The 26527-nt window shown below is 50.3% G+C and overlaps 1 protein-coding gene across 1 annotated transcript; it reads left to right on the top strand.

Annotated features, from left to right (window-relative positions):
• On the top strand, window positions 1-26208 carry ncf4 (neutrophil cytosolic factor 4). The gene is made up of 10 exons (XM_033013231.1): window positions 1-283; window positions 818-902; window positions 1797-1950; window positions 10526-10596; window positions 14073-14200; window positions 15244-15301; window positions 16104-16202; window positions 21442-21596; window positions 22485-22550; window positions 25634-26208. The coding sequence occupies exons 1-10, from the start codon at window positions 258-260 to the stop codon at window positions 25833-25835; spliced, it is 1044 nt and encodes a 347-aa protein (XP_032869122.1). The 5' UTR covers window positions 1-257; the 3' UTR covers window positions 25836-26208.
• Window positions 26209-26527: the final 319 nt, after the last annotated feature.

The raw sequence follows: 26527 nt of genomic DNA, 5'->3' as shown, positions 1-26527 counted from the left end.
TGCTGATTTGCTTTTGCGCGTTTTATTCCGCTTATTTAGAGCAGCAGAAGGACTGACGGGTCTTAAGCACGTAGCACTCTGTGTCACAATATGCAAGGCAGCACCCACTGACTTCCTCAAACCGGTTTCACCGAGCTGCAGGAGGCGGATAACTTTACAGCACTCTCTCTGTCTCTCTCTCTCGCTCTGTCTCGGCCACTGCACTGTTTGGATTCATTCAGCTCGTTTCTCCGGGAGACCAACTACTAATCGCTACGATGCACCAACAGCTGAGGGGAGAGAGGTGAGGGGGGGTGGTGGTGGTGGTGGCGGTGGTGGTGGTGGTGGGGGGGGGAATAGGGGTGGGGCGCAGTTTCTTTGCCCCTCTACTGGGGGATGGAGGTGGGGGTCTGTGGGCATGAGGAGATGGGGGGGGGGAGGTGAGAAAATGGGGGTGTTTGTGGGGGAGGGACAGGCGAGGTGGGAATGTAGGGGTGGGGGGAGGGGTGGCACAGAGGGGGGAGGGATAGGGGAGGTGAGAAAGTGGGGGTAGGGGAGGTGGGGGGGAATGGCAGAGAGGGGGGAGGGGTGGCTGGACAAACACCAGAGGTCAGAGGTTATCAAAGATCTCTCTAGATTGAGATGGTGTTAAGCGGGCGAGAGCGAGATTGGACCGGGGTGGGGGGGGGGGGGGGGGGGGGGGGTTGAGTCAAAGGGCAAAGGAGGTGGGAGGTCAAGGGTCGGGGAGGGGGCAAGGGGCAGGGCAGAGGGCAGAGGGAAGAGGTCAGTGGGTGGGTTTAAAGCTTATTTGTGGTTTTACTCCAAACCCCCCCCCCAGTGACTACGAGCAGCTACCTGATGACGTGCCTGTTTCTGCTCATGTCGCCGATGTGGAACAGGCCAAAGGAATCTCGGCCTATTTCGTAAGTGTTTGTTCCTTAAAGGGGCAGGTTCCCCCTGCTGTGTCCGGGTGAACGAGAGGGTCGACATACGACCAGCCTTTGGCCGCACCGGGCCTGCACTCGCTGGAGTGTAGAAGGATGGGGGGGTGGGGGGGTTGTGGTCCTCATCCAAACTTACCCAATAGTGAAAAGACCTGGATAGAGTGGATGTGGAGAGGATGTTTCCACCAGTGGGAGAGTCTAGGACCAGAGGGCACGGCCTGAGAATTAAAGGACATTCCTTTAGGAAGGAGATTAGGAGGATTTTTTTTAGCTAGAGTGCGGTGAATCTGTGGAATTCTTTGCCTCAGAAGGCTGTGGAGGCCAAGTCATTGGGTATCTGATGGGTTTTTGATTAGTAAGGGGGGTCAGGGGTTATGGGGAGAAGGCAGGAGAATGGGGTTAGGAGGAAGAGATAGATCAACCATGATTGAATGGCGGAGTAGATTAGATGGGCCGATCATAACCCTATGAACTTATGATCACCATTGATGTAGGTCCTGACCCTATAAACATTGACTTCTACAATTTCAGGTAGTCCCTGCTTTCTCCCTCCTTCCCCTCCCCTCCCCAGCTCTCATACAAGCCCACCGTCTCCGCCTCTTCCTTTCTTCTCCCCCCCCCCCCCCCTCCCCCCACCCCCACCACCTCCAGAGTTGCTGCCTCACCCGCTGAGTTTCACCAGCATTTTTGTCTATCCTGACCAGAAATGTCATCTATCCACATTCTCCAGAGTTGCTGCCTCACCCACTGAGTTACACCAGTGGGCAAATTCTGCTCCGACAACATGAATTTAGGGCAGTCAGCTTCTTATGTCAGGGTTGCTCTCTGTCCCGCGCGTGGCTGGGCACTAAAGTTGCTCTTGTGTCCCTCCAGATGTTTGTGATCCAGGTGAAGCAGAAGGGAGACGGGAGGTACTTCATATTCCGTCGTTACCGACAGTTCCACAGCCTCCAGGCGAAGCTCAGGGGCAAGTTCGACCCAGAGAACAACAAGAACTTCAACACCTGCGTCTTGCCGGCTCTGCCAGGTAGGCCCGGACACGGAACGAGACGCGGATAGTCGCAGGACAGTCAATAGACAATAGGTACAGGAGTAGGCCATTCAGCCCTTCGAGCCAGCACTGCCATTCAATGTGATTATAGACAATAGACAATAGACAATAGGTGCAGGAGTAGGCCATTCAGCCCTTCGAGCCAGCACCGCCATTCAATGTGATCGTGGCTGATCATCCCCAATCAGTACCCCGTTCCTGCCTTCTCCCCATTTCCCCTATCTTAAAGAGCTCTATCTAGCTCTGTCTTGAAAGCATCCAGAGAACCCGCCTCCACCGCCCTCTGAGGCAGAGAATTCCACAGACTCACCACTCTCTGTGAGAAAAAGTGTTTCCTCGTCTCCGTTCTAAATGGCTCACCCCTTATTCTTAAACTGTGTGGCCCCTGGTTCTGGACTGCCCCAACATCGGGAACATGTTTCCTGCCTCTAGCATGTCTAAACCCTTAATAATTAACCCTATATGTTTCAATGAGATACCCTCTCATCCTTCTAAATTCCAGAGTGTACAAGCCCAGCCGCTCCATTCTCTCAGCATATGTCAGTCCCGCCACCCAGGGAATTAACCTTGTAAACCTACGCTGCACTCCCTCAATAGCAAGAATGTCCTTCCTCATATTAGGGGGCCAAAACTGTACACAATACTCCAGGTGTGGTCTCACTAGGGCCCTGTACAACTGCAGAAGGGCCTCTTTGCTCCTATACTCGACTCCTCTTGTTATAAGGGGACGGGACGAGGAGGGTCACGGGATGAAACGCGGACGTCACGCGGCGGGACGCGGAGGGTCACGGGCAGAGACGCGGATGTCACGGGACACGTGACCAGACACAGGAAGTCCGTGTGTTATCCCAGTCCCCGACCGACAAGGACCTGCACGGCGAGGTCCCGGCACAAGATAGGAGAATATAATTTCTCTCAGACCCACGAGACTTCCGGTGCAATCAAACACAAAGTGCCGGAGAAACTCAGTGGGTCATAGAGTCATGGAAACACACAGCATACAAACTGGTGCAGTGGCCCAACTTGCCCATGCCAACCAAGATCCATTACAGCCCATCAAGTCTACCCCAATATTCAATCATGGCTGATCTATCTCTCCCTCTCAACCCCATTCTCCTGCCTTCTCCCCATAACCCCTGACTCCCGTACTGATCAAGAATATTTCTATCTCTGCCTTAAAAATATCAATTGGCCTCCACAGCCTTCTGTGGCAAAGAATCCCACAGATTCACCGCCCTCCGACAAAAGAAATTCCCCCTCATCTCCTTCTTAATGGAACGTCCTTTAATTCTGAGGCTGCGACCTCTAGTCCTAGACTCTCCCACCAGTGGAAACATCCTCTCCACATCCACTCTATCCGAGCCTTTCACTATTCGGTAAGTTTCATTGAGTTCCCCCCCTGATCCTTCTAATCTCAACCAAAGATCTCGGAGAAAACCCACGAGGTCACGGGGAGAACGTACAAACTCCGTACAGACAGCACCCGTAGTCAGGATCGAACCAGGGTCTCTGGTGCCGTGAGGCAGCAACTCTACCGCTGCGCCACCGTGCTACCCCGTTTCAGGTCAGGACCCTCTTGTTATTGAGGGAGTGCAGCGTAGGTTCACCAGGTTAATTCCCGGGATGGCAGGATTGACATATGATGAAAGAATGGATCGACTGGGCAGATATTCACTGAATTTAGAAGGATGAGAGGCTATCTTCTAGAAACATACAACATTCTTAAGAAATTGGACAGGCTAGATGCAGGAAACATGTTCTTGATGTTGGGGGGAGTCCAGAACCAGGGGCCACACAGTTTAAGAATAAGGGGTCGGCCATTTAGGACTGAGATGGGGAAAAACTTTTTCACCCAGAGAGTTGTGAATGTGTGGAATTCTCTGCCACAGAAGGCAGTGGAGGCCAATTCACTGGAGGTATTCAAGAGAGAGTTCGATATAGCTCTTGGGGCTAACGGAATCGAGGGATATGGGGAGAAGGCAGGAACGGGGTACTGATTCTGGGTGATCAACCATGATCGTATTGAATGGCGGTGCAGGCTCGAAGGGCCGAATGGCCTACTCCTGCACCAATTTTCTATGTTTCAATGGTACAATAATGTGCTTGCGAGATCAGTGTACATGACACATCAACTCTGCGCAAGTTTAAGGATGTAGGGTGACTGCTTTTAGATAGCAGAAGTGGTTAGTGACACAGAGAAAAGCTGGAGGGTTCTGACAAATTTTTGAACTAAAAAATAATTAGAAAAGTTCGATTATTATTAAAAAATAATATTTACAAAGCAAAACAGTGGTAACACTCCCACCACATCCACTCTATCCAGGCCTTTCACGATTCGGTAAGTCTCAATGAGGTGACCCCCTCATCCTTCTAAACTCCAGCAGGCACAGGCCCGGAGCCTGTAGCTGGATTCCTGCAGTATTCATTTCCAACACCAGATGTCAGTGTTATCAGTAGAATTACAGAAAGTGATATAACATGAAAACAGGCCCTTCGGCCCAACTTGCCCACACCGGCCAACATGTCCCAGCTACACTAGTCCCACCTGCCCGCGTTTGGTCCATATCCCTCCAAACCTGTCCTATCCATGTACCTGTCTAACTGTTTCTTAAACATTGGGATAGTCCCTGCCTCAACTACCTCCTCTGGCAGCTCGTTCCATACACCCAACCACCCTTTGTGTGAAAAAGTTACCCCTCAAATTCCCATTAAATCCTTTCCCCCTGGTCCTCGAATCACCCACTCTGAGCAAGAGACTGTGCGTCTATCCGTTTAAGAAGGAACTGCAGATGCTGGAAAAATCGAAAGTAGACAAAAAATGCTGGAGAAACTCAGCGGGTGAGGCAGCACCTACGGAGAGAAGGAATAGGGTTTCGATCTAGATGCTGCCTCACCCGCTGAGTTTCTCCAGCATTTTTTGTCTACTGTGCATTTACCCGATCTATTCCTCTCATGATTTTGTTCACCTCTATAAGATCATCCCTCATCCTCCTGCGCTCCAAGGAATAAAGTCCAGGCCTGCTCAACCTCTCCCTGCAGCTCAGACCCTCGAGTCCTGGCAACATCCTTGTAAATTTCCCTGCACCCATTCCAGCTTGGTGCCATCTTATATTCAGAGCAGTAGCTTTCACACCGACCCAGAGAAGCAGTCAGGACCATTACAAGATGGTGGCGCAGCGGTAGAGTTGCTGCCTTACAGCGCCGGAGACCCGGGTTCGATCCCGGCTGCGGGTGCTGTCTGTACGGAGTTTGTACGTTCTCCCCCGTGACCTGCGTGGGTTTTCTCCGGGTGCTCCGGTTTCCTCCCACACTCCAAAGGCGCGCAGGTTTGTAAGTGGACTGCAGCTGCCGGTTTCCACCGAAGATAGACACCAAATGCTGGAGTAACTCAGCGGGACAGGCAGCATATCAGGAGATAAGGAATAGGTGACGTTTCAGGTTGAGACCCTTCTTCAGACTGAGAGTCAGGGGCAGACGGAGACACAGAGATGTTTAGTTTAGTTTAGTGATACAGTGCGGAAACAGGCCCTTCGGCCCACCGAGTCCGCACCGACCAGCGATCCCCGCACACCAACACTCAGTGTCAGGGGAGAGGGAAACGAGAGATATAGATGGTGATGTAGAGAGATATGGAACAAAATGAATGAAAGATATGTCAGAAAGCAATGATGATAAAGGAAACAGGCCATTGTTAGCTGTGGGCCCGGTGTTAACGAGTTATGGGCCTGTCCCACTTACGCGACTTTTTCGGCAACTGCTGGCACCCGTCATAGGTCGTTGCAGGTTGCCGAAAATTTTCAACATGTTGGAAAATCCAGCGGCGACCAGAACAAGGTAGGACTCTTTGGGTGACAACTCACGACCATACAGGCTTCATGTACCCTGCGACATGTCGCCTGTACGGTCGTGAGTCGTCTCCTCAGTCGCCCAAAGAGTCGTAGCGTCTTTCTGGTCGGCGCTGGATTTTCAACATGTTGGAAATTTTCGGCGACCTGCAACGACCTATGACGGGTGCTGGCTGTTGCCGAAAAAGTCGCGTAAGTGGGACAGGCCCATAACAGACAATGAGACTCAACAGGACAACTTTAAAACTAGCCCAACAACTTGGGTGGGGGGTGGAGGGAGAGCGAGGGGATGCAGGGGTTACTTGAAGTTAGAGAAGTCAATGTTCATACCGCTGGCGTGCAAGCTGCCCAAGTGAAATATGAGGTGCTGTTCCTCCAGTTTGCGTTAGGCCTCGCTGCCTGCCGAGATGGATCAGTGCTGTTTGCTGTTCACTCATTAGCTCTGCCTCGGGACGGCTTTGGAGGCTGAGAGCGTTTAGCACACGTCGCCAAGTGTACGCCTGCTTCTCTTCACAGCCACCACTCAGTCCGACATCTTTAATTCCACAAACAGCTTGTAATGGAACAAGGGATTTTAGTAGCTGAATGTCTGATCAGCAGAGTCGGGATGATTAGAGCTAGGCCGCGTGGGGGGAGGCGAAGATTGGATCCCAGAAGGTTGCAGGAAGTCGAGAGACCCACAATACATGGTGTCGCTGCCTCACAGCAGGTTCGATCCCAACCACGGGCGCTGTCTGTACGGAGTTCGTACGTTCTCCCATCGTGACCTGCGTGGGTTTTCTCCGGGTGCTCCGGTTTCCTCCAAAGATTTGTAGTTTATCAGTTAATTGGCTTGGTAAAATTGTAAATTGTCCCTAGTACGTGTCGGGTAGTGTTAATGTGCGGGGATCGCTGGTCAGCTGGCCCCGAATGGGCCTGTTTCCGCGCTGTACCCTAAACTATAAAACTAAAACAATGCACAAAGTGCTGGAGAAACTCAGCGAGTCAGGCAGCATCTCTGGAGAACATGGATTGGTGATGTTTTGGGTCGGGGATTCAGACTGATGGTAAGGGGTTGAGGGGGAAGAAAGCTATCACCTTGCTCCTGAAATGCTGCCTGATCCTCTGAGTTACTCCAGCACGTTGTGTCTTCTTTGGCAAACTAGCATCTGCAGTTCCTTGTTTCTACCTGACTCTACGATTCTATGCAAGGATACTCTCTGATTTTTGTAGTGCCGTTCTTACAATGGAGCTGAAATCCACTGTATTATTTCAGAGACTAGAGAACATCGCAACACTGGAATAGACCCGTCAGCTATAATGTCTGTGCCGAACATATGGCCAAGAAACTCCAGCCCTTTCCAGAAATGTTAGTCTTTAGATCTTGACTAAAGGAACAGAATTGGCTAGGCAGCGTAATTAATTTTCTGAGAGAGAGACAGCATGGAAGCAGCAGGCCCTTCGGTCCATCGAGTCCATGCTGCCCGTTAATCACCCATTTGTCCCAATGCTACATTAATGCCAACGTTCTTGATTAGTAAACATAGAAACATAGAAACATAGATATTAGGTGCAGGAGTAGGCCATTCGGCCCTTCGAGCCTGCACCGCCATTCAATATGATCATGGCTGATCATCCAACTCAGTATCCCGTACCTGCCTTCTCTCCATACCCTCTGATCCCCTTAGCCACAAGGGCCACATCTAACTCCCTCTTAAATATAGCCAATGAACTGGCCTCGACTACCCTCTGTGGCAGGGAGTTCCAGAGATTCACCACTCTCTGTGTGAAAAAAGTTCTTCTCATCTCGGTTTTAAAGGATTTCCCCCTTATCCTTAAGCTGTGACCCCTTGTCCTGGACTTCCCCAACTGGGAGTGGGAGAGTCTAGGACCAGAGGTCGTAACCCCAGAACCAGGGGCCACACACAGTTTAAGAATAAGGGGTCGGCCATTTAGAACGGAGACGAGGAAACACTTTTTCACCCAGAGAGTTTGGAGTCCGTGCAATTCTCCTACCACCCCTGCAGGTTTTGCACAATCCTGCGGGCATTGCCACTTTCATTTCACTGTACACCTTGTATGTGTATGTGACAAATAAACTTGACTTGACTTGGTTTGTAGGTTAATTGGCTTGGTGCAATAGTAAATTGTCCTGTGTGTGTGTGTGTGTGTGTGTGTGTGTGTGTGTGTGTGTGTGTGTGTGTGTGTGTGTGTGTGTGTGTGTGTGTGTGTGTGTGTGTGTGTGTGTGCGCGCACATGCATGCGTGCGTGTGTGCAGGATAGTGTTAGTGTGCGGGAATCGCTGGTCGGCGCGGACTCGGTGGGCCGAAGGGCCCGTTTCCGCGCTGTTTCTCTAAACCTAAACTCAAAACCATTATAGGTAGACAAAAGTGCTGGAGAAACTCGGGTGCAGCAGCATCTATGGAGCGAAGGAAATAGGCAACGTTTTGGGCCGAAACCCTTCTTCAGACTAACGTAGGGTGGGGAGAAGAAAGGAGAAAGGAAGAGGAGGAGCCCGGGGGCTGAGGGAGAGCTGAGAAGGGGAGGAGAGAGCAAGGGCTACCGGAAATTGGAGAAGTCAATGTTTATGCCGCTAGGGTGCAGACTGCCCAAGCGGAATATGAGGCGCTGCTCTTCCAATTTCTGGTGGTGCTCATCTGGCCATGGAGGAGGCCCAGGACAGAGTGGTCGAATTCGGAATGGGAGGGGGAGTTGAAGTGCTGAGCCACCGGGAGATCAGGTTGGTTAAAGCGGACCGAGCGAAGGCGTTGGGCGAAACCTCCTGAAAACCATTATATTCCCCTCCACAGTCTCATCGCCATTAGCCCCCCCCCCCCCCCCCCCACAGGTTCCACAGCTCACCCGCACACTAGGGGCCAAATGACAGAGGGCCGATGAACCGCACGTCTTTGGGAGAACTCAGAGAAAACCCACACACTGGACAATTGTGATGTTCTTGGCATCATTTCTAGTACAAACCCTGAATCCCTCTGTGATCTTATAATTACAACTTCACATTCTTTCCAAAAAGAAAACTCCTTAAACTCTTGGCTACATCTGGAAGCGATTTAAGCAAACCACGGGAAACATAGAAACATAGAAAATAGGTGCAGGAGTAGAGGCCATTCGGCCCTTCGAGCCTGCACCGCCATTCAATATGATCATGGCTGATCATCCAACTCAGTATCCTGTACCTGCCTTCACTCCATACCCCCTGATCCCTTTAGCCACAAGGGCCACATCTAACTCCCTCTTAAATATAGCCAATGAACTGTGGCCTCAACTACTTTCTGTGGCAGAGAATTCTACAGATTCACCACTCTCTGTGTGAAAATCTTTTTTCTCATCTCGGTCCTAAAAGACTTCCTCCTTATCCTTAAACTGTGACCCCTTGTTCTGGACTTCCCCAACATCGGGAACAATCTTCCTTGGACTTCTCCAATTTTTGATAACTGACCTCCAAACATTCCCATTTACAACCCCCCCCCCCCCCCCGACCCCTCTCTTCCCTGCGCCCCAAAATGCTCCGTCATTTCGCAGAGGGGAGAAGAGGGAGTGGCCCGGGGTGAGACTGGTCCTTGATGATGCTGTGGCCTTGCCGAGGCAGCGTGAGGTGTAGATGGAGTCAGAGGAGGAACAGAACTTTAGGAATAGGCACAAAAAGCTGGACTCAGCGGGTCAGGAATGGGTGACGTTTCGGGTTGAAACCCTTCTTCAGACTGAGAGTCAGGGGGAGAGGGAAACTAGGGGTGTAGACGGTGATGTAGAGAAATATAGAAGCAATGAATGAAAGATATGCAAAAAGGTAACTTTGAAGCTGGTATGGGTGGGGGAGGGACAGAGAGAGAGGGGATGCAAGGTTTACTTGAAGTTAGAGAAATCAATATTTTGTCTGAGGAGGTAGTTGAGGCCGGGACTATCCCAACGTTTAGGAAACATTTAGACAGGCACATGGATTGGACAGGTTTGGAGGGATATGGACCAAGAGCAGGCAGGTGGGACTAGTGTTCAAAAAGGAACTGCAGATGCTGGAATATCGAAGGTACACAAAATTGCTGGGGAAACTCAGCGGGTGCAGCAGCATCTATGGAGCGAATGAAATAGGCAACGTTTCGGGCCGAAACCCTTCTTCAGACTGATGGGGGGTGGGGGGGGGAGAAGGAAGGAAAAGGGGAGGAGGAGGAGGAGCCCGAGGGCGGGCGGATGGGAGGGTGGGAGGAGACAGCTAGAGGGTTAAGGAAGGGGACGAGACAGCAAGGGCTAGCAAAATTGGGAGAATTCAATGTTAATGCCATCCGGACGCAAGGTCCCCAGGCGGAATATGAGGTGCTGTTCCTCCAATTTCCGCTGTTGCTCACTCTGGCAATGGAGGAGACCCAGGACAGAGAGGTCGGATTGGGAATGGGAGGGGGAGTTGAAGTGCTGAGCCACCGGGAGTTCAGGTAGGTTATTGCGGACTAGTGTAGCTGGGACATTGTGGGACTTGGCCAGTGTGGGCGAGTTGGGCCGAAGGGCCTGTTTCCACACTGTATCACTCTATGACTCGCTCTGCAGTTCTTTCCCACACGTTAGCTCATGAGGTCTAGGTTCGTGAGTTTTGACGTTAAACGCTGCAGCCCTGGTGACAGAGTTGAGGTTAGGGGGTCTTTCCTCTCTCCAGCAACCCCCCACCCCCGTTTCCCATATGCTGATTCTGTTTTTGATCTGATCTTCTTGTTCCAACTTAGGGAAGGTTTACCTTGGCAACAAGCAAGAGATTGCAGAGAAACGGATTCACGAACTCAACATCTACATGAAGGTGGGAATACCTTTAAACAACTAACCCCTCCCTCTCTCTCCAGATCGCTATTCGTCCGTATCCTCAGGGCATGCTTCAGATCTTTTAGAATGTTTATGAAAGAACTGCAGATGCTGGAATAATCGAAGGTGGACAAAAACGCTGGAGAAACTCAGGTTTGGTCCATAACCCTCCAAACCTGCCCTGTCCCACGGTACGAGTTCATTCCAAGAGCTCGCCCGAGTTAAAAAAAATCAAACTCGTGGTAAGCACGGAGAATGAACGTAGCGGGTACGTCGGAGCTCAGGGACGTCTCTTAGCGCTAACGGAAGGTACTCGGGAAGACTCGCTAACGGCAGGTACTCGGGAAGACTCGCTAACGGCAGGTAAGCACGGGAAGACTCGTGAAGATTTTTCAACATGATGAAAAATGTCCACGAGAGCCCCGAGTACCGACGAGTGGCCATTACCGTAAATCTCCGAGTTGGAATCAGGGCAAACTCGGGAGAACTCTTGGAATGAACTCGTACCGTGGGACAGGGCTTTAACTGTTTCCTAAACATTCATGCGTTCGGTCCATATCCCTCCAAACTAACACTACCCCACACACACTAGGAAAAATTTACAATGATCCCGAAACGTCACCTATTTCCTTCGCTCCATAGATGCTGCCTCACCCATTGAGTTTCTCCAGCTTTTTTGTCCACATCAGATCTTTCAGAATGTCTTTTGACAACAAATGATGCCAAGTCCAACTGGGTGTATGTGTTGGCAATTAGTGTTGCCTCTCTGCTGCCCGCGGAGTTAGACATCAAAGGACCACTAATGGGGACCATCAATGTTTGCAACAGCGACCTTGGCCATTATCATTCCAACACATGTATAACAGCTATAAACCGACTTGAAAGGACCTGCTAATGGCAGCCTCACAAAGTCCCGCCGTCATTTATTACAAATAATAATCCGGTATCGGTGAAACAGCGGTAGAGTTGCAGCCTCACGGTGCCAGAGACCCGGGTTCAATCCTGACCACGGGCGCTGTCTGTGCGGAGTTTGCACGCTCTCCCCGTGACCTGCGTGGGTTTTCTCCGGGATCTTCGGTTTCCTCCCACACTCCAAAGACGTGCAGGTTTGTAGGTTAATTGGCTTCGGTATAATTGTAAATTGTCCCTAGTGTGTGTAGGATAGTGTTAGTGTGCGGGGATCGCTGGTCAGCACGGACTCGGTGGGCCGAACGGCCTGCTTCCGCGCTGTATCTCTAAACTAAACTAAACGTTCACCTGTCCTGGGCCTCCTCCATGGCCAGAGTGAGTCCCACCGCAAATTGGAGGACCTCATATTTCGCTTGGGTAGTTCACACCCTAGTGGTACGAACATTGACTTCTCCAATTTCAGGTAGTCCTTGCTTTCTCCCTCCTTCCCCTCCCCTTCCCAGCTCTCCCACACCCACTGTCTCCGCCTCTTCCTTTCTTCTTCCCGTCCCCCCCCCCCCCAATCCACACATCAGTCTGAAGAAGAGTCTCGACCCGAAAGGTCGCCTATTCCTTCGCTCCATAGATGCTGCCTCACCCGCTGAGTTTCTCCAGCATTTTTGTCTACATTAAACTAAACTAAACTAAACTCAGATATAGACTAGTTTAGATAAACTAAACTCAAAAATGCTGGAGAAACTCAGCGGGTGAGGCAGCATCTATGGAGCGAAGGAAATAGGCGACGTTTCGGGTCGAGACCCTTCTTCAGACCCAATTACTAAACTCAAGTACGTTTTGAAGTGTAGAGCTGGTGAAATGTAAATTGTAAAGTGTTGAATTCGCATGTACAAAGCTCCCAATCTGAAGAGGGGTCTCAACCCGATACGTGGCCGATTCCTTCTCTCCATAGAAGCTGCCTCACCCGTTGAGTTACTCCAGCGTTTTGTGTCTGCCTTCAATTTATCAGCATCTGCAGTTCTTTCTTAAACAGTCTGAAGAAGGGTCTCGATCCGAAACGTGGCCCATTCCTTCTCTCCAGAGATGCTGTCTGTCCCGCTGAGTTACTTCAGCATTTTGTGTCTTATCTTCGGTTTAAACCAGCGTCTACAGTTCCTTCCTGCACACCCCAGTCACGTGAGGCTAGTCGGGAAGCTTTAATTGAGGGACGTAAGGTGGCCCAGGCCTCTTTGGGTTCCACAAGTGTGGTCTTATTCTCCCACTCTGAATATCTGAATAGCAGACTAACTGGTTTCAGAACAATGCTGCAATCAAAGATCTTATAGCGATCTTTGGCTGCAATCACCAGGAAATAATTCACACAGTCAAAGGTGAAGAGAGGTGACCACACCTTAATGAAACAGGTACAAAGAGACTCCAAGGAAACACTGGAATTTATTTTGTTTCCTTCAAAATAGACTTTATTCAGATAATAAATATATACAATACATGAACCGTGGGAAAAGTTCATCCGACATTTTCGGAGGCTATACAAATTGTTCGATTCAGTCTATACACATTGCTCAAATTTCACGAATCTGCAATGAGATCGTGACATCAGGAAAAGCAGGGAGATAAAGGTAAAAAATTACCAGGCTGTTGCCAGGGCTCGAGGGTGTGAGCTACAGGGAGAGGGCGAGCAGGCTGGGACTCTATTCCTTGGAGCGCAGGAGGATAGACAATGGTGCAGGAGTAGGCCATTCGGCCCTTCGAGCCAGCACCGCCATTCAATGTGATCATGGCTGATCTTCCACAATCAGCGCGCCGTTCCTGCCTTCTCCCCATATCCCCTGAGTCCGCTATTTTTAAGAGCCCAATGTAGGGAATTAAGTATCCTGGGAACGGGCCTCCACCGCCTTCTGAGGCAGAGAATTCCACAGACTCACAACTCTCGGTGTGAAAAAGGTGATCTTATAGGAGATGAGGGGTGATATTATGGAGGTGTATAAAATCATGAGAGGAATAGATCGGGTAGATGCACAGAGTCTCTTGCGCAGAGTAGGGGAATCGAGGACCAGAGGACATAGGTTTAAGGTGAAGGGGAATGAGTGGGTTAACCTATGATGAGGGTTTGACTGCACTGGGCCTGTACTCGCTGGAGTTTAGAAGGATGAGGGGTCCCCTCATTGAAACTTACCGAATAGTGAAAGGCCTGGATAGAGTGGATGTGGAGAGGATGTTTCCTCTCGTGGGAGAGTCTCGGACCAGAGGTCCATCCTCAGAATTAAAGCACGTTCCTTTAACAAGGAGATGAGGACGATTTTCTTTAAAATCTGTGGAACTCATTGCCACAGAAGGCTGTGGAGGCCAGGTCAGTGGATATTTTTAAGGCGGAGATAGATAGATTCTTGTTTAGTGCGGGTGTCAGGGGTTATGGGGAGAAGGCAGGGGAATGGGGTTGAGTGGGAGAGATAGATCAGCCATGGTTTGAATGGACTTGATGGGCCGAATGGCCTAACTCTGCTCCTCGAACTTTCCCACCTGTTTTCTTTTGACTGATCCTTTCCCAAATTTTTATCAAAATTCCAGAAACTCCTGGCCCTTCCGGCCTGGATCCTCCTGGATGCGGATCTGCGGATTTTCTTCTACCAGACCACGGAGGACAGCGTGCAGGTACCAAAGTCCCTCCGGAGGCTGAGGCCGCCGACCCGCAAAGTGTGAGTACCTCTAGCGATCGGAATATCCAGCGACAGACTCAGGCCCCGAACTTGCTGACTGCTTGCTATGTTCTCTCTCAATCGCGAGTCCATTAACTCTTAACGGGCCTGTCCCACTTACGCAACTTTTTCGGCGACTGCCGGCACCCGTCGTAGGTCGGCGAAAATGTTCAACATGTTGAAAATCCAGCGGCGCCCAGAAAGACGCTACGACTCTTTGGGCTCGCGACTACTCACGGCCGTACAGGCGACATGTCGCGGGGTGAAGCCTGTACGGTCGTGAGTAGTCGCCCAAAGAGTCGTAGCATCTTTCTGGTCGCTGCTGGATATTTCACACGCTGAGAATTTTTGCCGACCAGCAGTCACCGGCAGTCACCGAAAAAGTTGCGTAAGTGGGACAGCCCCATTACTTGCATCGCTGCCAGAGGAGGTAGTTGAGGCAGGGACTTTTCCCAACGTTTAAGAAATATTTGGACAGGTACACATGGATGGGGACAGGTTGGGAGGGATGTGGACCAAACGTGGGCAGGTGGGACTAGTGTAGATGGGACATTGTTGGGCGGTGTGGGCAAGTTGGGCCTGTTTCCACACTGTAACACTCTGTGACTCTAACAGCACTTTCAGGTACAATCCTGATACTGGGCATGCAGCGGTAGAGTTGCAGGTTTGATCCTGACTACGGGTGCTGTCTATACGGAGTTTGCACGTTCAAACCTGTGAGAGATATGGAACAATAATTGAAAGATATGCAAAAAAGTCACGATGATGTGGAATTCTCTGCCTCAGAGGGCGGTGGAGGCAGGTTCTCTGGATGCTTTCAAGAGAGAGCTAGATAGGGCTCTTAAAGATAGCGGAGTCCCGGGATATGGGGAGAAGGCAGGAACGGGGTACTGATTGGGGATGATCAGCCATGATCACATTGAATGGCGGTGCTGGCTCGAAGGGCCGAATGGTCTACTCCTGCACCTATTGTCTAGTAACTGTTCGATGTACTAGATCCAATTCCTTGTGTCTCCACTGACAGGCCTTCCTTTGTTTTTCAGCCAAACCAAGACTGTAAAGGAAGAAGTGATCCCAGAAGATGAGAAGCCCTGGGCCGAGGTGAGTGTCAATCTAATGCACCAGGCAAATACAACAGGGAAACAGGCCCTTCGGCCCACCGAGTCCATGCCGACCAGCGATCACCCCCATTCACTAGCACTATCCTACACACTCGGACGATACACAGAAGCCAATTAACCTACAAACCTGCACGTCTTTGGAGTGTGGGAGGAAACCGGAGCACCCGGAGTCAATCGCCCCTGGTGTGTAGGGAGAGGATGAGAAAGTGGGCCGAAGGGTCTGTTTCTATGCTGAATCTCTAAAATAAAGAGGTACATTGGTGCTGACACCGGCTGTTGCTAATGTTTAACAAGGAACTGCAGATGCTGGAAAAATTAAAGGTAGACAAAAATGCTGGAGGAACTCAGCGGGTGAGGCAGCATCAACTGGAGAGAAGGAATGGGTGACGTCAGGAAAAATGTTCCTGATGTTGGGGGAGTCCAGAACCAGGGGTCACACAGTTTAAGAATAAGGGGTCGGCCATGTAGAACTGAGATGAGGAAAAACCTTTTCACCCAGAGAGTTGTGAATCTGTGGAATTCTCTGCCACAGAAGGCAGTGGAGGCCAATTCACTGGATGTTTTAACAGAGAGTTAGATAGAGCTCTTAGGGCTAATGGAATCAAGGGATATGGGGAGAAGGCAGGAACGGGGTACTGATTCTGGATGATCAGACATGATCATATTGAATGGTGGTGCTGGCTCGAAGGGCCGAATGGCCTACTCCGGCACCTATTGTCGATGTGTCTACGTGACTTCGGTTTGGTTCACTGAAGCCTCTCTTTCTCTCTCTGTCCCCACAGGCTCTGTATAACTTTACTGGGGCAAATGACTTGGAACTGACATTCAAAGCTGGCGACATCATCTATCTGCTGAAGAAAGTTAACGAACAGTGGTTCGAGGTAAGTCTGTGAAGATATAGATTAGCTGAAGTGTTCAGCGGTTGATTTAAATGGCCTATCCTGGTATCTTGAAGTGTGTGTGTGTTGGTGTAAAGACATGGAGACGACATTTGGACATTTCTACAATTAATGAATGAATGAGTGAATGAATGAATGAATGAATGAATGAATGAATGAATGAATGAATGAATGAATGAATGAATGAATGAATGAATGAGACTCTTGGCCAAAACAAATGAACTGATGTCCTGATATAGGGTTTGTGCAAGTTACAATGCTCTCACTTTCCCCTTTATATAGGGTTTTAGGCATTTTCTTTTTTTATTTCTAGAGTAGTATATGTTTTTATAGATTATGTGTCTTCTGTGTGTCTTTTAAATTTTTAATTTGACTTGACTTGACTCTCTGAATAACCGCACAAGAGTTCCTATGTGTGTAAGCACAAATGGCAAATAAAGTTTTTGACCTTTGACCTTTGAATGAATGAATGAATCAATGAATCAATCAATCAATCAATCAATCAATCAATCAATCAATCAATCAATCAATCAATCAATCAATCAATCAATCAATCAATCAATCAATCAATCAATCAATCAATCAATCAATGAATCAATGAATGAATCAATGAATGAATCAATGAATGAATGAACACATGTTTATTGTCTCCACGGATTGTCACCTTGTCATGGTGGAGAAGCTCGTGTGGACCTGAGATCCTGAGAGCGATGCCGTCTGGAGCTATCTATGCTCCTGGTAGGGCCACCCATGGCGGTAAGGTCGAGGGGGAGGTCTCTGACAAAGAGCCAATCCAACCAAGACCTCAACGGTGGAACAGGCGGAGGGAGGACGATGGCTGACCTTAGTGGAGCTAATGTCACAACGGCTGGGAAGGCGGATGAAGGCTGCAGCAGAAAAGGGTCTCCGGTCGTCTTGGACTCCATGCCACTGGATCCTGACCCAGATCTGTCAAGGACCGTGGGGTGGCTGTCTGTGCACCAGTCTCCCCACGTTAAGCGGGGAGGTGGGGGAGGGGGGAGTCAATGTCCTTTATGTGGAGATTATTTACAAATAAAATTCTTAAAGGGGTTGGACAGGCTAGATGCAGGAAACATGTTCCCGATGTTGGGGAAGTCCAGAACCAGGGGCCACAGTTTATCAGAATCAGAATCAGAATGCTTTATTGTCAATGCATGTGTCACATACAACAAGATTACTGTGTCTCTCCATTTAAAAGAACTTCAAACATTCACATATACTTTTTACACTCCCTCCCTCCCCAAACCCCACCCATGGATTCACATTTACATAAATTAACACTGTCTCCCACCCCCCCTCCTTCCCCATAACCCGCTCCCGAGACAGAGTTCAGTTCCAAGATTGCTGATGGGTAAAAGCTGTTCTTGAGTCTGGTAGTGCGTGACTTTAGCGACCTGTACCTTTTTCCTGAGGGCAGCAGTGTGAAAAGGTGGCGACGGGGATGTGTAATGTCTTTCACGATATTACAGGTCCTGCTGCGGCATCTGGAGTGGTAAATGTCCTCTAGAGGGGGCAGGGGAAGTCCAATGACACCCTGGGCAGTTTTTATCGCCCTCTGGAGAGCTGCTCCGTCAGCTGCTGAACAGTTCCCAAACCAGGCAGTTATGAACTCCAGCAGTTTAGCAGACAGATGGGCCTTCCTCAGTGTTCTGAGGAAGTAAAGAATAAGGGGTGGGCCATTTGAGATGAGGAAAAACATTTTCACCCAGAGAGTTGTGAATCTGTGGAATTCTCCGCCTCAGAAGGCAGTAGAGGCCGATTCACTGGATGTTTTCAAGAGAGAGTTAGATTTAGATCTTAGGGCTAGCGGAATCAACGGATATGGGGAGAAGGCAGGAACGGGGTACTGATTGGGGATGATCAGCCATGATCACATTGAATGGCGGTGCTGGCTCGAAGAGCCGAATGGCCTACTCCTGCACCTATTGTCCATGTATCTATGTATAGCTTGCGTATGCTGTAACAACGAATATCACCGTGACTTAGACGAGAAACAAGAGTCACCCTACGCCTTAGATTTGGAGGAATTCTGAAGGAGGGTCTCGACCTGAAACGTCACCCGTTCCTTCTCTCCAGAGATGCTGCCTGTCCCGCTGAGCTACCCCAGCTTTTCAGATTCAGATTCAGATTCAGATTCAACTTTAATTGTCATTGTCCGTGTACAGTACAGAGACAACGAAATGCATTTAGCATCTCCCTGGAAGAGCGACATAGCATATGATTTGAATAAATATTTACATTAGCATATATACAGTCCTAGTGTTTTTCCTGTGGGAGGAGTGTCCGGGGGGGGGGGGTGATTGGCAGTCACCGAGGTACGTTGTTGAGTAGAGTGACAGCCGCCGGGAAGAAGCTGTTCCTGGACCTGCTGGTCCGGCAACAGAGAGACCTGTGGTGCCTCCCGGATGGTCGGAGGGTAAACAGTCCATGGTTGGGGTGAGAGCAGTCCTTGGCGATGCTGAGCGCCCTCCGCAGACAACGCTTGCTTTGGACAGACTCAATGGAGGGGAGCGAGGAACCGGTGATGCGTTGGGCAATTTTCACCACCCTCTGCAATGCCTTCCGGTCGGAGACAGAGCAGTTGCCATACCATACTGTGATACAGTTGGTAAGGATGCTCTCGATGGTGCAGCGGTAGAAGTTCACCAGGATCTGAGGAGACAGATGGACCCTCTTCAGTCTCCTCAGGAAGAAGAGACGCTGGTGAGCCTTCTTGATCAGAGTTGAGGTATTGTGGGTCCAAGAGAGGTCATCGGAGATGTTAACGCCCAGGAACCTGAAGCTAGAAACACGTTCCACCTCCGTCCCGTTGATGTGGGTGGGGGTGTGCGTGCCGCCCCTAGACTTCCTGAAGTCTACAATGAGCTCCTTGGTCTTCTTGGAGTTAAGGGCCAGGTTGTTGTCAGCGCACCATGCTGCTAGGAGCTGGACCTCTTCCCTATAGGCCGACTCATCGTTGTTGCTGATGAGGCCAATCACCGTTGTATCATCTGCATACTTGATGATGGTGTTAGTACCATGTACAGGTGTGCAGTCGTAGGTGAAGAGGGAGTAGAGGAGGGGGCTCAGCACACAGCCCTGTGGAACGCCGGTGTTCAGGGTGAGGGTTGAAGAGGTGTGCTTGTCTAACCTAACAGACTGGAGTTTGTTGGTTAGAAAGTCCAGTATCCAGTTGCAGAGGGAGGGGTCGATGCCCAGGTTACCGAGTTTGGTGATCAGTTTAGAGGGTATAATGGTGTTGAATGCTGAGCTGTAATCGATGAACAGCATTCTTACGTAAGTGTCTCTGTTGTCGAGGTGGGAGAGGGCGGAGTGAAGTGCCGTTGAGATGGCATCCTCCGTACTCCTGTTCTTGCGGTAGGCAAACTGATAGGGATCCAGTGTGGGGGGTAGGCAGCTTTTGAGGTGTGCCAGGACCAGCCTCTCGAAGCACTTGGTGATGATGGGGGTAAGTGCAACTGGGCGGAAGTCGTTGAGGCTTGCCGCAGTGGAGTGTTTTGGCACTGGCACGATGGAGGTGGTTTTAAGGCACGTGGGGACAACTGCTTGGGCAAGTGACAGGTTGAAGATGTCAGTCCAGATGTCTGTCAGCTGCGCAGCACAGGCCCTGAGCACGCGCCCGGGGATGCCGTCAGGGCCAGCAGCCTTACGTGCATTAGTCCTACTCAGTGCCACGTATACGTCGTAGGGGGTGAGTGTGAGGGGTTGGTGATCGGCAGGGAGCACAGCCTTGATGGCTGTCTCTAGATTGTCCCTGTCGAAGCGGCCATAGAAGTGATTAAGCTCCTCAAGGAAGGAGGCGTCGCTGGATGTGGGGGTGGTGTTGGAGGGTCTGTAGTCCGTGATGGCCTGGATGCCTTGCCACATGCGTCGGGGGTCGGAGTTGTTGTTGAAGTGCTCCTCAATCCTGAGCTTATGGCAGTGCTTGGCCTTCTTGATGCCCCTCTTCAGGTTAGCCCTGGCTGAACTGTAGGCTCGAGCATCGCCTGACCTGAAAGCGGTGTCCCGTGCTTTCAGCAGTAGCCTGACCTCGCTGTTCATCCATGGCTTCTGATTCGGGAATATGGTCACCTGTTTGAGGGAGGTGACACTATTGATGGTGGAGTTTATAAAGTCCAGAACAGAGGATGTGTAGGAATCAATGTCCGTGTGGGAGTCAAGGGTGGCCTGGGCTGCTAACGCCTTCCAGTCAGTGTTTCCAAAACACTGCTGAAGTGTGAAGTCCGCTTCCTCTGACCAGACTTTAACTGTCCTCACAGTTGGTTTAACCCGTCTGATGAGTGGGGAGTACTTAGGGAGCAGGAACAATGAGACGTGATCAGACTGACCAAGGTGGGGGAGGGGGATGGCTTTGTAAGCTTCATCCCATGTTAGTGTAGACTTTGTCCAGTGTCTTGTCTACTCTAGTGGGGAAGGAGACATGTTGGTGGAATTTGGGGAGTACAGTCTTCAGGTTAGAGTGATTGAAGTCACCCGCAACAATGAAGGCTGCCTCGGGGTTGTGCGTCTGTTGTTTGCCAATGGCAGTATGCAGCTCTTTCATTGCAAGCTTGGCATTAGCATCAGGAGGGATATAGGCTGCAGTCACAACAGTGGAGGTGAACTCTCTGGGCAGATAGAACGGTCTGCATCTAACCAAGAGGAACTCAATGTTAGCTGTGCAGTGACTCTCGATGATGGTGGAGTCCGTGCACCATGCTTTATTTACATAAATGCACAGACCCCCACCTCTGGTCTTACCGGAGTCTGATGTCCTGTCCGCTCGGAGTAAATGACGCCCCGATAGCTGGATGGCGCTGTCAGGAACGTTGGTGTTGGTGTTGAGCCAAGTTTCCGTGAAGGTCAGGATGTTGCAGTCTTTGATCCAGTTGTGGGAGGTGATCCTTAGCCGGAGTTCGTCCATCTTGTTTGCCAGTGAGCGCACGTTGGCGAGGAAAAGGCTAGGAATGGCCACCCTGTGTGGGGCTAGCTCTAACCTGGCCTTTAACCCACCTCTGCGTCCCCGGCGGTGTTTTCGTACGCGTCGCCGTCTGTTGGTGATTCTGGTCGGCCGAGCTGGCTTGGTGCGCGCTGGTGTTCTGCCGCTCCGTTGCTCCGTGTCTGCGTCTCTATCTTTCTTCAGATATGATCCTTTTACGCGTGTTCCCCGGCTAATATTGCTCTCTTCCCCTCCTCTGTCACCCCCCCCCCCCCTCTCCAGGGCATTCACAGTCACAGCACAGGCATCTTCCCAAAATCTTTTGTGAGAATCATCAAAGATTTATCGCAAGAGGTGGCCACCATTCAGGAGGACAGGAGGATCGTGGCTCATTGGTTCCGTTGTGTCCATCACAAAGAAGACTGTTGTGAGATCAGGTAAGTGATGGTCCTGTCCCACCTAAGGGCCTGTCACACTTTTTTCGGCGACTGCTGGCATCATTGACTAACGTATAAGGTAAACGAACAATTGGCGGCACGATGCCGTATGGACGCGCGGTGTTTTTTCAAGTGCCGCAAAATTTTGTTTTGTCGCCGTTGGATTTCGAGATGTTCAAAATCTTTTGGCGAAAACTGATATGACGGTGGCAGTCACCGAAAAAAATTGGCAAATGGGACTGGCCCTTTAGACTATTTTTAGGCGACATAATCGTAGCAGGTCGCTGAAAAACCAGCGACTGGATATAAAATTTGAAATAGAACCATCACTTAAGAGCCCCATCACACAGAGTGCAGCGCAGGTTTACAAGGTTAATTCCCGGGATGGCGGGACTGTCGTATGCTGAGAGAATGGAGCAGCTGGGCTTGTACACTCTGGAGTTTAGAAGGATGAGAGGGTATCTCATTGAAACATTTAAGATTGTTAAGGGTTTGGACACGCTAGAGGCAGGAAACATGTTCCCGATGTTGGGGGAGTCCAGAACCAGGGGCCACACACACAGTTTAAGAATAAGGAGTAAGCCACTTAGAACGGAGACGAGGAAACACTTTTTCACACGGAGAGTTGTGAGTCTGTGGAATTCTCTTCCTCAGAGGGCGGTGGAGGCAGGTTCTCTGGATACTTTCAAGAGAGAGCTAGATAGGGCTCTTAAAAATAGCGGGGTCAGGGGATATGGGGAGAAGGCAGGAACGGGGTACTGATTGGGGATGATCAGCCATGATCACATTGAATGGCGGTGCTGGCTCGAAGGGCGAATGGCCTACTCCTGTACCTATTGTCTATTGTCTATATAAACTACACTAATCTATGCATTGCTCCTGTTGCAGGGACATCTACCTGAAGACTGGCATCTCTCTGCAGCCAGAATACAAGATGCTCTTGTCCAAGATGAGGTACAGTTGTCATTGTGACTCAACAATCTCCTTGTAATAAGACCTCTGCTAACGGTTTTGGCTTCGCTCATTTAGAGTCAAGGAGTCCCTAAATGTGGAAAGCCCGGCAAACGGGCCCTTCGGCCCACCGAGCCCGTGCCGACCAGCGATCACCCCGTACACTAGCACCATCCTACACACGCACTCGGGACGATTTACAGGCCTATTAACAGCCCACAAGCACGCAACGTCTTTGGAGTGCTGGGGGAAACCGGAGCACCCGGAGAAAACCCACGCGGTTAGGGGGAGAACTTACAGATGGAGCTTGGAAACAGGCCCTTCAGCCCAACTCACCAAGATGTCTCATCTAAGCTCATCACATTTCATCGCCTTCAGTCCATATGCCTCAATCCAAATGCCTTTTTGAATGCCATAATAGTCCCAGCCTCAACGACCTCCTCTGGCAGCTCATTCCATACACCCACCAACCTTTGTGTGAAAAAAGTTGCCCCTCAGATCCCTGTTCAATCTTCCCCCTCCCACTTTAAACCTGCAGTTCTTCATTCCTCTTCTCTGGGTATAAAAACAGTGGAGTTGCTGCCTCACAGCGCCAGAGACCCGGGTTCCATCCTTGAATATGGGCGCTGTCTGTACGGAGTTTGCACGTTCTCCCCGTGACCTGTGTGGGTTTTCCCCGGGTGCTCCAGTTTCCTCCCACACTCCAAAGACGTGCGGGTTTGTAGGTTAACTCATTTCTTTATGTAAGTTGCCCCTAGTGTGTGTGGGGTAGTGCTAGTGAACGGTGTGATCGCTGGTCAGCGCGGACTCGGTGGGCCGAAGGGCCTGTCTCCACGCTGTATCTCTAAAGTCTAAAGAAAAGAGAATGGGATTTTGGCAGGGGAATGGAGCAGAATAAATGAGCCATCAACAATCAACACCAGAGTATTCTTGGACGAGAACCACTATATCCAATGTTTTGAATAGGAAATGTATTTTTTCCATTGGCATTCCTGACTTGGATGGGAATGTGGGAACGTGGAGTTCAGCGTGTATTCAATGGGGCTATAGACAATAGACAATAGGTGCAGGAGTAGGCCATTCGGCCCTTCGAGTCAGCACCGCCATTCAATGTGATCATGGCTGATCATCCCAAATCAGTACCCAGTTCCTGCCTTCTCCCCATATCCCCTGACTCCGCTATCTTTAAGAGCCCTATCTAGCTCTCTCTTGAAGGTAGCCAGAGTATCGGCCTCCACCGCCCTCTGAGGCAGAGAATTCCACAGACTCACCACTCTCTGTGAGAAAAAGTGTTTCCTCGTCTCCGTTCTAAATGGCTAACCCCTTATTCTTAAACTGTGTGTGGCCCCTGGTTCTGGACTCCCCCAACATCGGGAACATGTTTCCTGGTCATTATACCAAATTTGTACACGTTCACATGTTATAGGAGTAGAATCAGGCCATTCGGCCCATCCAGTCTACTCCGCCATTCAATCATGGCTGATCTCTCCCTCCTAATCCCATTCTCCTGCCTTCTCCCCATAACTCCTGACACCCGTTCTCATCAAGAAATGTCTTGAAGATAGACACAAAATGGGACCTTCACAACATTTAGGAAACAGTCAGACAGGTACATGGATGGGACAGGTTTAGAGGGATATGGACCAAGCGCAGGCAGGTGGGACTAGTGCAGATGGGGCATGTTGGTCGGTGTGGGCAAGTTGGGCCGAAGGGCCTGTTTCTGCATTGTATCTCCCAACTCAACTGAAGTTGAGGCAGTTGAGGCAGGGACAATCGCAACGCTTAAGAAACATTTTGATGGTGCCATGGGTAGGATGGGTTTAGAGGGATTTGGGCAAAACACAGGCAGGTGGGATTGGTGTAGATGGGGCATGTTGGCCGGTGTGGGCAAGTCGGGCCGAAGGACCTGTTTCCACGCTGTATCACTCTATGACTCTATAATTTTATGTAACAATTCCAAAAGCACCGACCCCACCCCTCCCACCTTCCCCCCTCATCTCACCTGCATCCGTTCCCATTTCACCCTTTCACCTGTTTCCATGCTCAATGGCTCTTTGACTCTAATTAGGATCCTAATTAGGATGGAGAAGGCCATTCAGCCCATCAGCTTCATGCTGCCTCCCAGCTGGACAATCCAACCAGTAGTAAGGAACTGCAGATGCTGGTTTACACTGAAGATAGACACAAAATCAAATTCCTCGTATGTTGCGAAACATACTCGGCTAATAAAGTATAATTATGAATATGAAATGCTGGAGTAACTCAGCGGGTCAGTCAGCATCTCTGGAGAGAAGGAATGGGTGACGACATGTGTAGGAAGAAGGGTCTCGACCCTAAACGTCACCCATTCCTTCTCTCCAGAGATGCTGCCTGTCCCACTGTGTTACTCCAGCATTTAGTGTCTACCTTCAATCCAATCAGTTCTGTTTCCTCTCCTCTTATTCACTTTATTGAGATTTTGGCAGAGGATTGGAGCAGGCCCTTCGGCCCATCTTGCTCATGCCGACCAACCTGTCCCACCTGCCTGCGTTTGGCCCATATCTATAATATATTAAAACTCTGTGGCTGGCTGGCTGTGGGTGTTTCTGCCTGACTTGTGGGTGCCAGCCTTTGATTCGTTGCTACGCCAACGCCAGACCCAGAAACGCCAAGATTTTTTCCATTTCGGTAGAGATTTCACTTTTCATTCCAAGTATCCACTCCTCATTAAATTTCATCGTGTTTATGTACACATTTTTAATAAAATCCTTCTCCCCCCCCACTCACGCATTTTGGCGCCTCCTGCTGGCCAGCGACCATAACGGCTGCTGGCTCCCGCCTCTCGCCTCAAAGACGCCATTTAAAAACAGCCGCACTGCTGACTACGGGAACGGCTTGACTTGGAGGACCACGTCTCCCGTGGGGGCTACGGGTAGGGAACGACTGCGTTGGGGGAAGCAGACCCAACGTGTCTGCACTTGGTCTAGTATCCCTCTAAACCTGTCCTATCCATACCAGTGTCTAAACCTTCCTTAAGCGTTGCGATGGTCCCATCCTCAACGTAATGCCACTCACGTTTTCACCCTGCCATTTTCTCACGCCCCCAGGGCCGAATTTGAGACCGAGGACATCGCTCTCAACTACTGCGACCCGGAAGGAGACCTGGTGCGTATATTGGACGACACGGACTTGGAGCTGATGGCGGTGGAGGCTGAGGAAAGGCCAAAGGTCACCAAGGCCGACTTTGTCCCGTGGCGTGTGCACGTGAGCAGGAAGCACGATCTCACCGTCTACAATATCCACCCGTGAACCACTACCCACCGACTAATGGCCAGTTTAACGGATTAGCCTCTTTGCTGCAATACTAACTTGGAGATCATTTAATATTGTCATGACTGATCCCCTTTTCACTGAAGTGGGAACTAAGTTATTCTACGTCTGGTTTTGGACGGGCGTACGTCACCTCCCGTCTCTCGCCTTGCTTCGAGGATGCATTTGTTGAAAGATGTCCTCCAGCTTCCAGCAACCACAATCATCCGCTGATCTTCAATTTCTGTTTTTGGCCATTGGTTGTAGCCATTGAAGGCATGGGAGGGCGGCACGGTGGCGCAGCGGGTAGAGCTGCTGCCTCACAGCGCCAGAGACCCGGGTTCGATCCCGACTACGGAGTTTGTACCTCCTCCCCGTGACCTGCGTGGGTTTTCTCCGGGTGCTCCGGTTTCCTCCCACACTCCAAAGACGTACAGGTTTGTAGGATGATTGACCTCTGCAGATTGTAAATTTTCCCTTGAGTGTGTAGGATAGTATTAGCATGCGGGATGATCGCTGATCGGTGTGGAATCGGTGGGCTGGAGCCCTTTCCTGTGCTGTATCTCTAAACTAAACTAAACTCAATAATTCAGACTTTAGAGATACAGTGCGACAACTGGCCCTTCGGCCCACCTAGTCTGTGTTGACCAGAGATCAACCCGTACACTATCACTATCTTACAATATAACAAG

Source organism: Amblyraja radiata, chromosome 38, assembly GCF_010909765.2.
Source record: "Amblyraja radiata isolate CabotCenter1 chromosome 38, sAmbRad1.1.pri, whole genome shotgun sequence".
Taxonomy (NCBI): domain Eukaryota; kingdom Metazoa; phylum Chordata; class Chondrichthyes; order Rajiformes; family Rajidae; genus Amblyraja; species Amblyraja radiata.
Note: the sequence above shows the minus strand (reverse complement) of the source record. Positions and strands in the feature narration are given on the sequence as shown.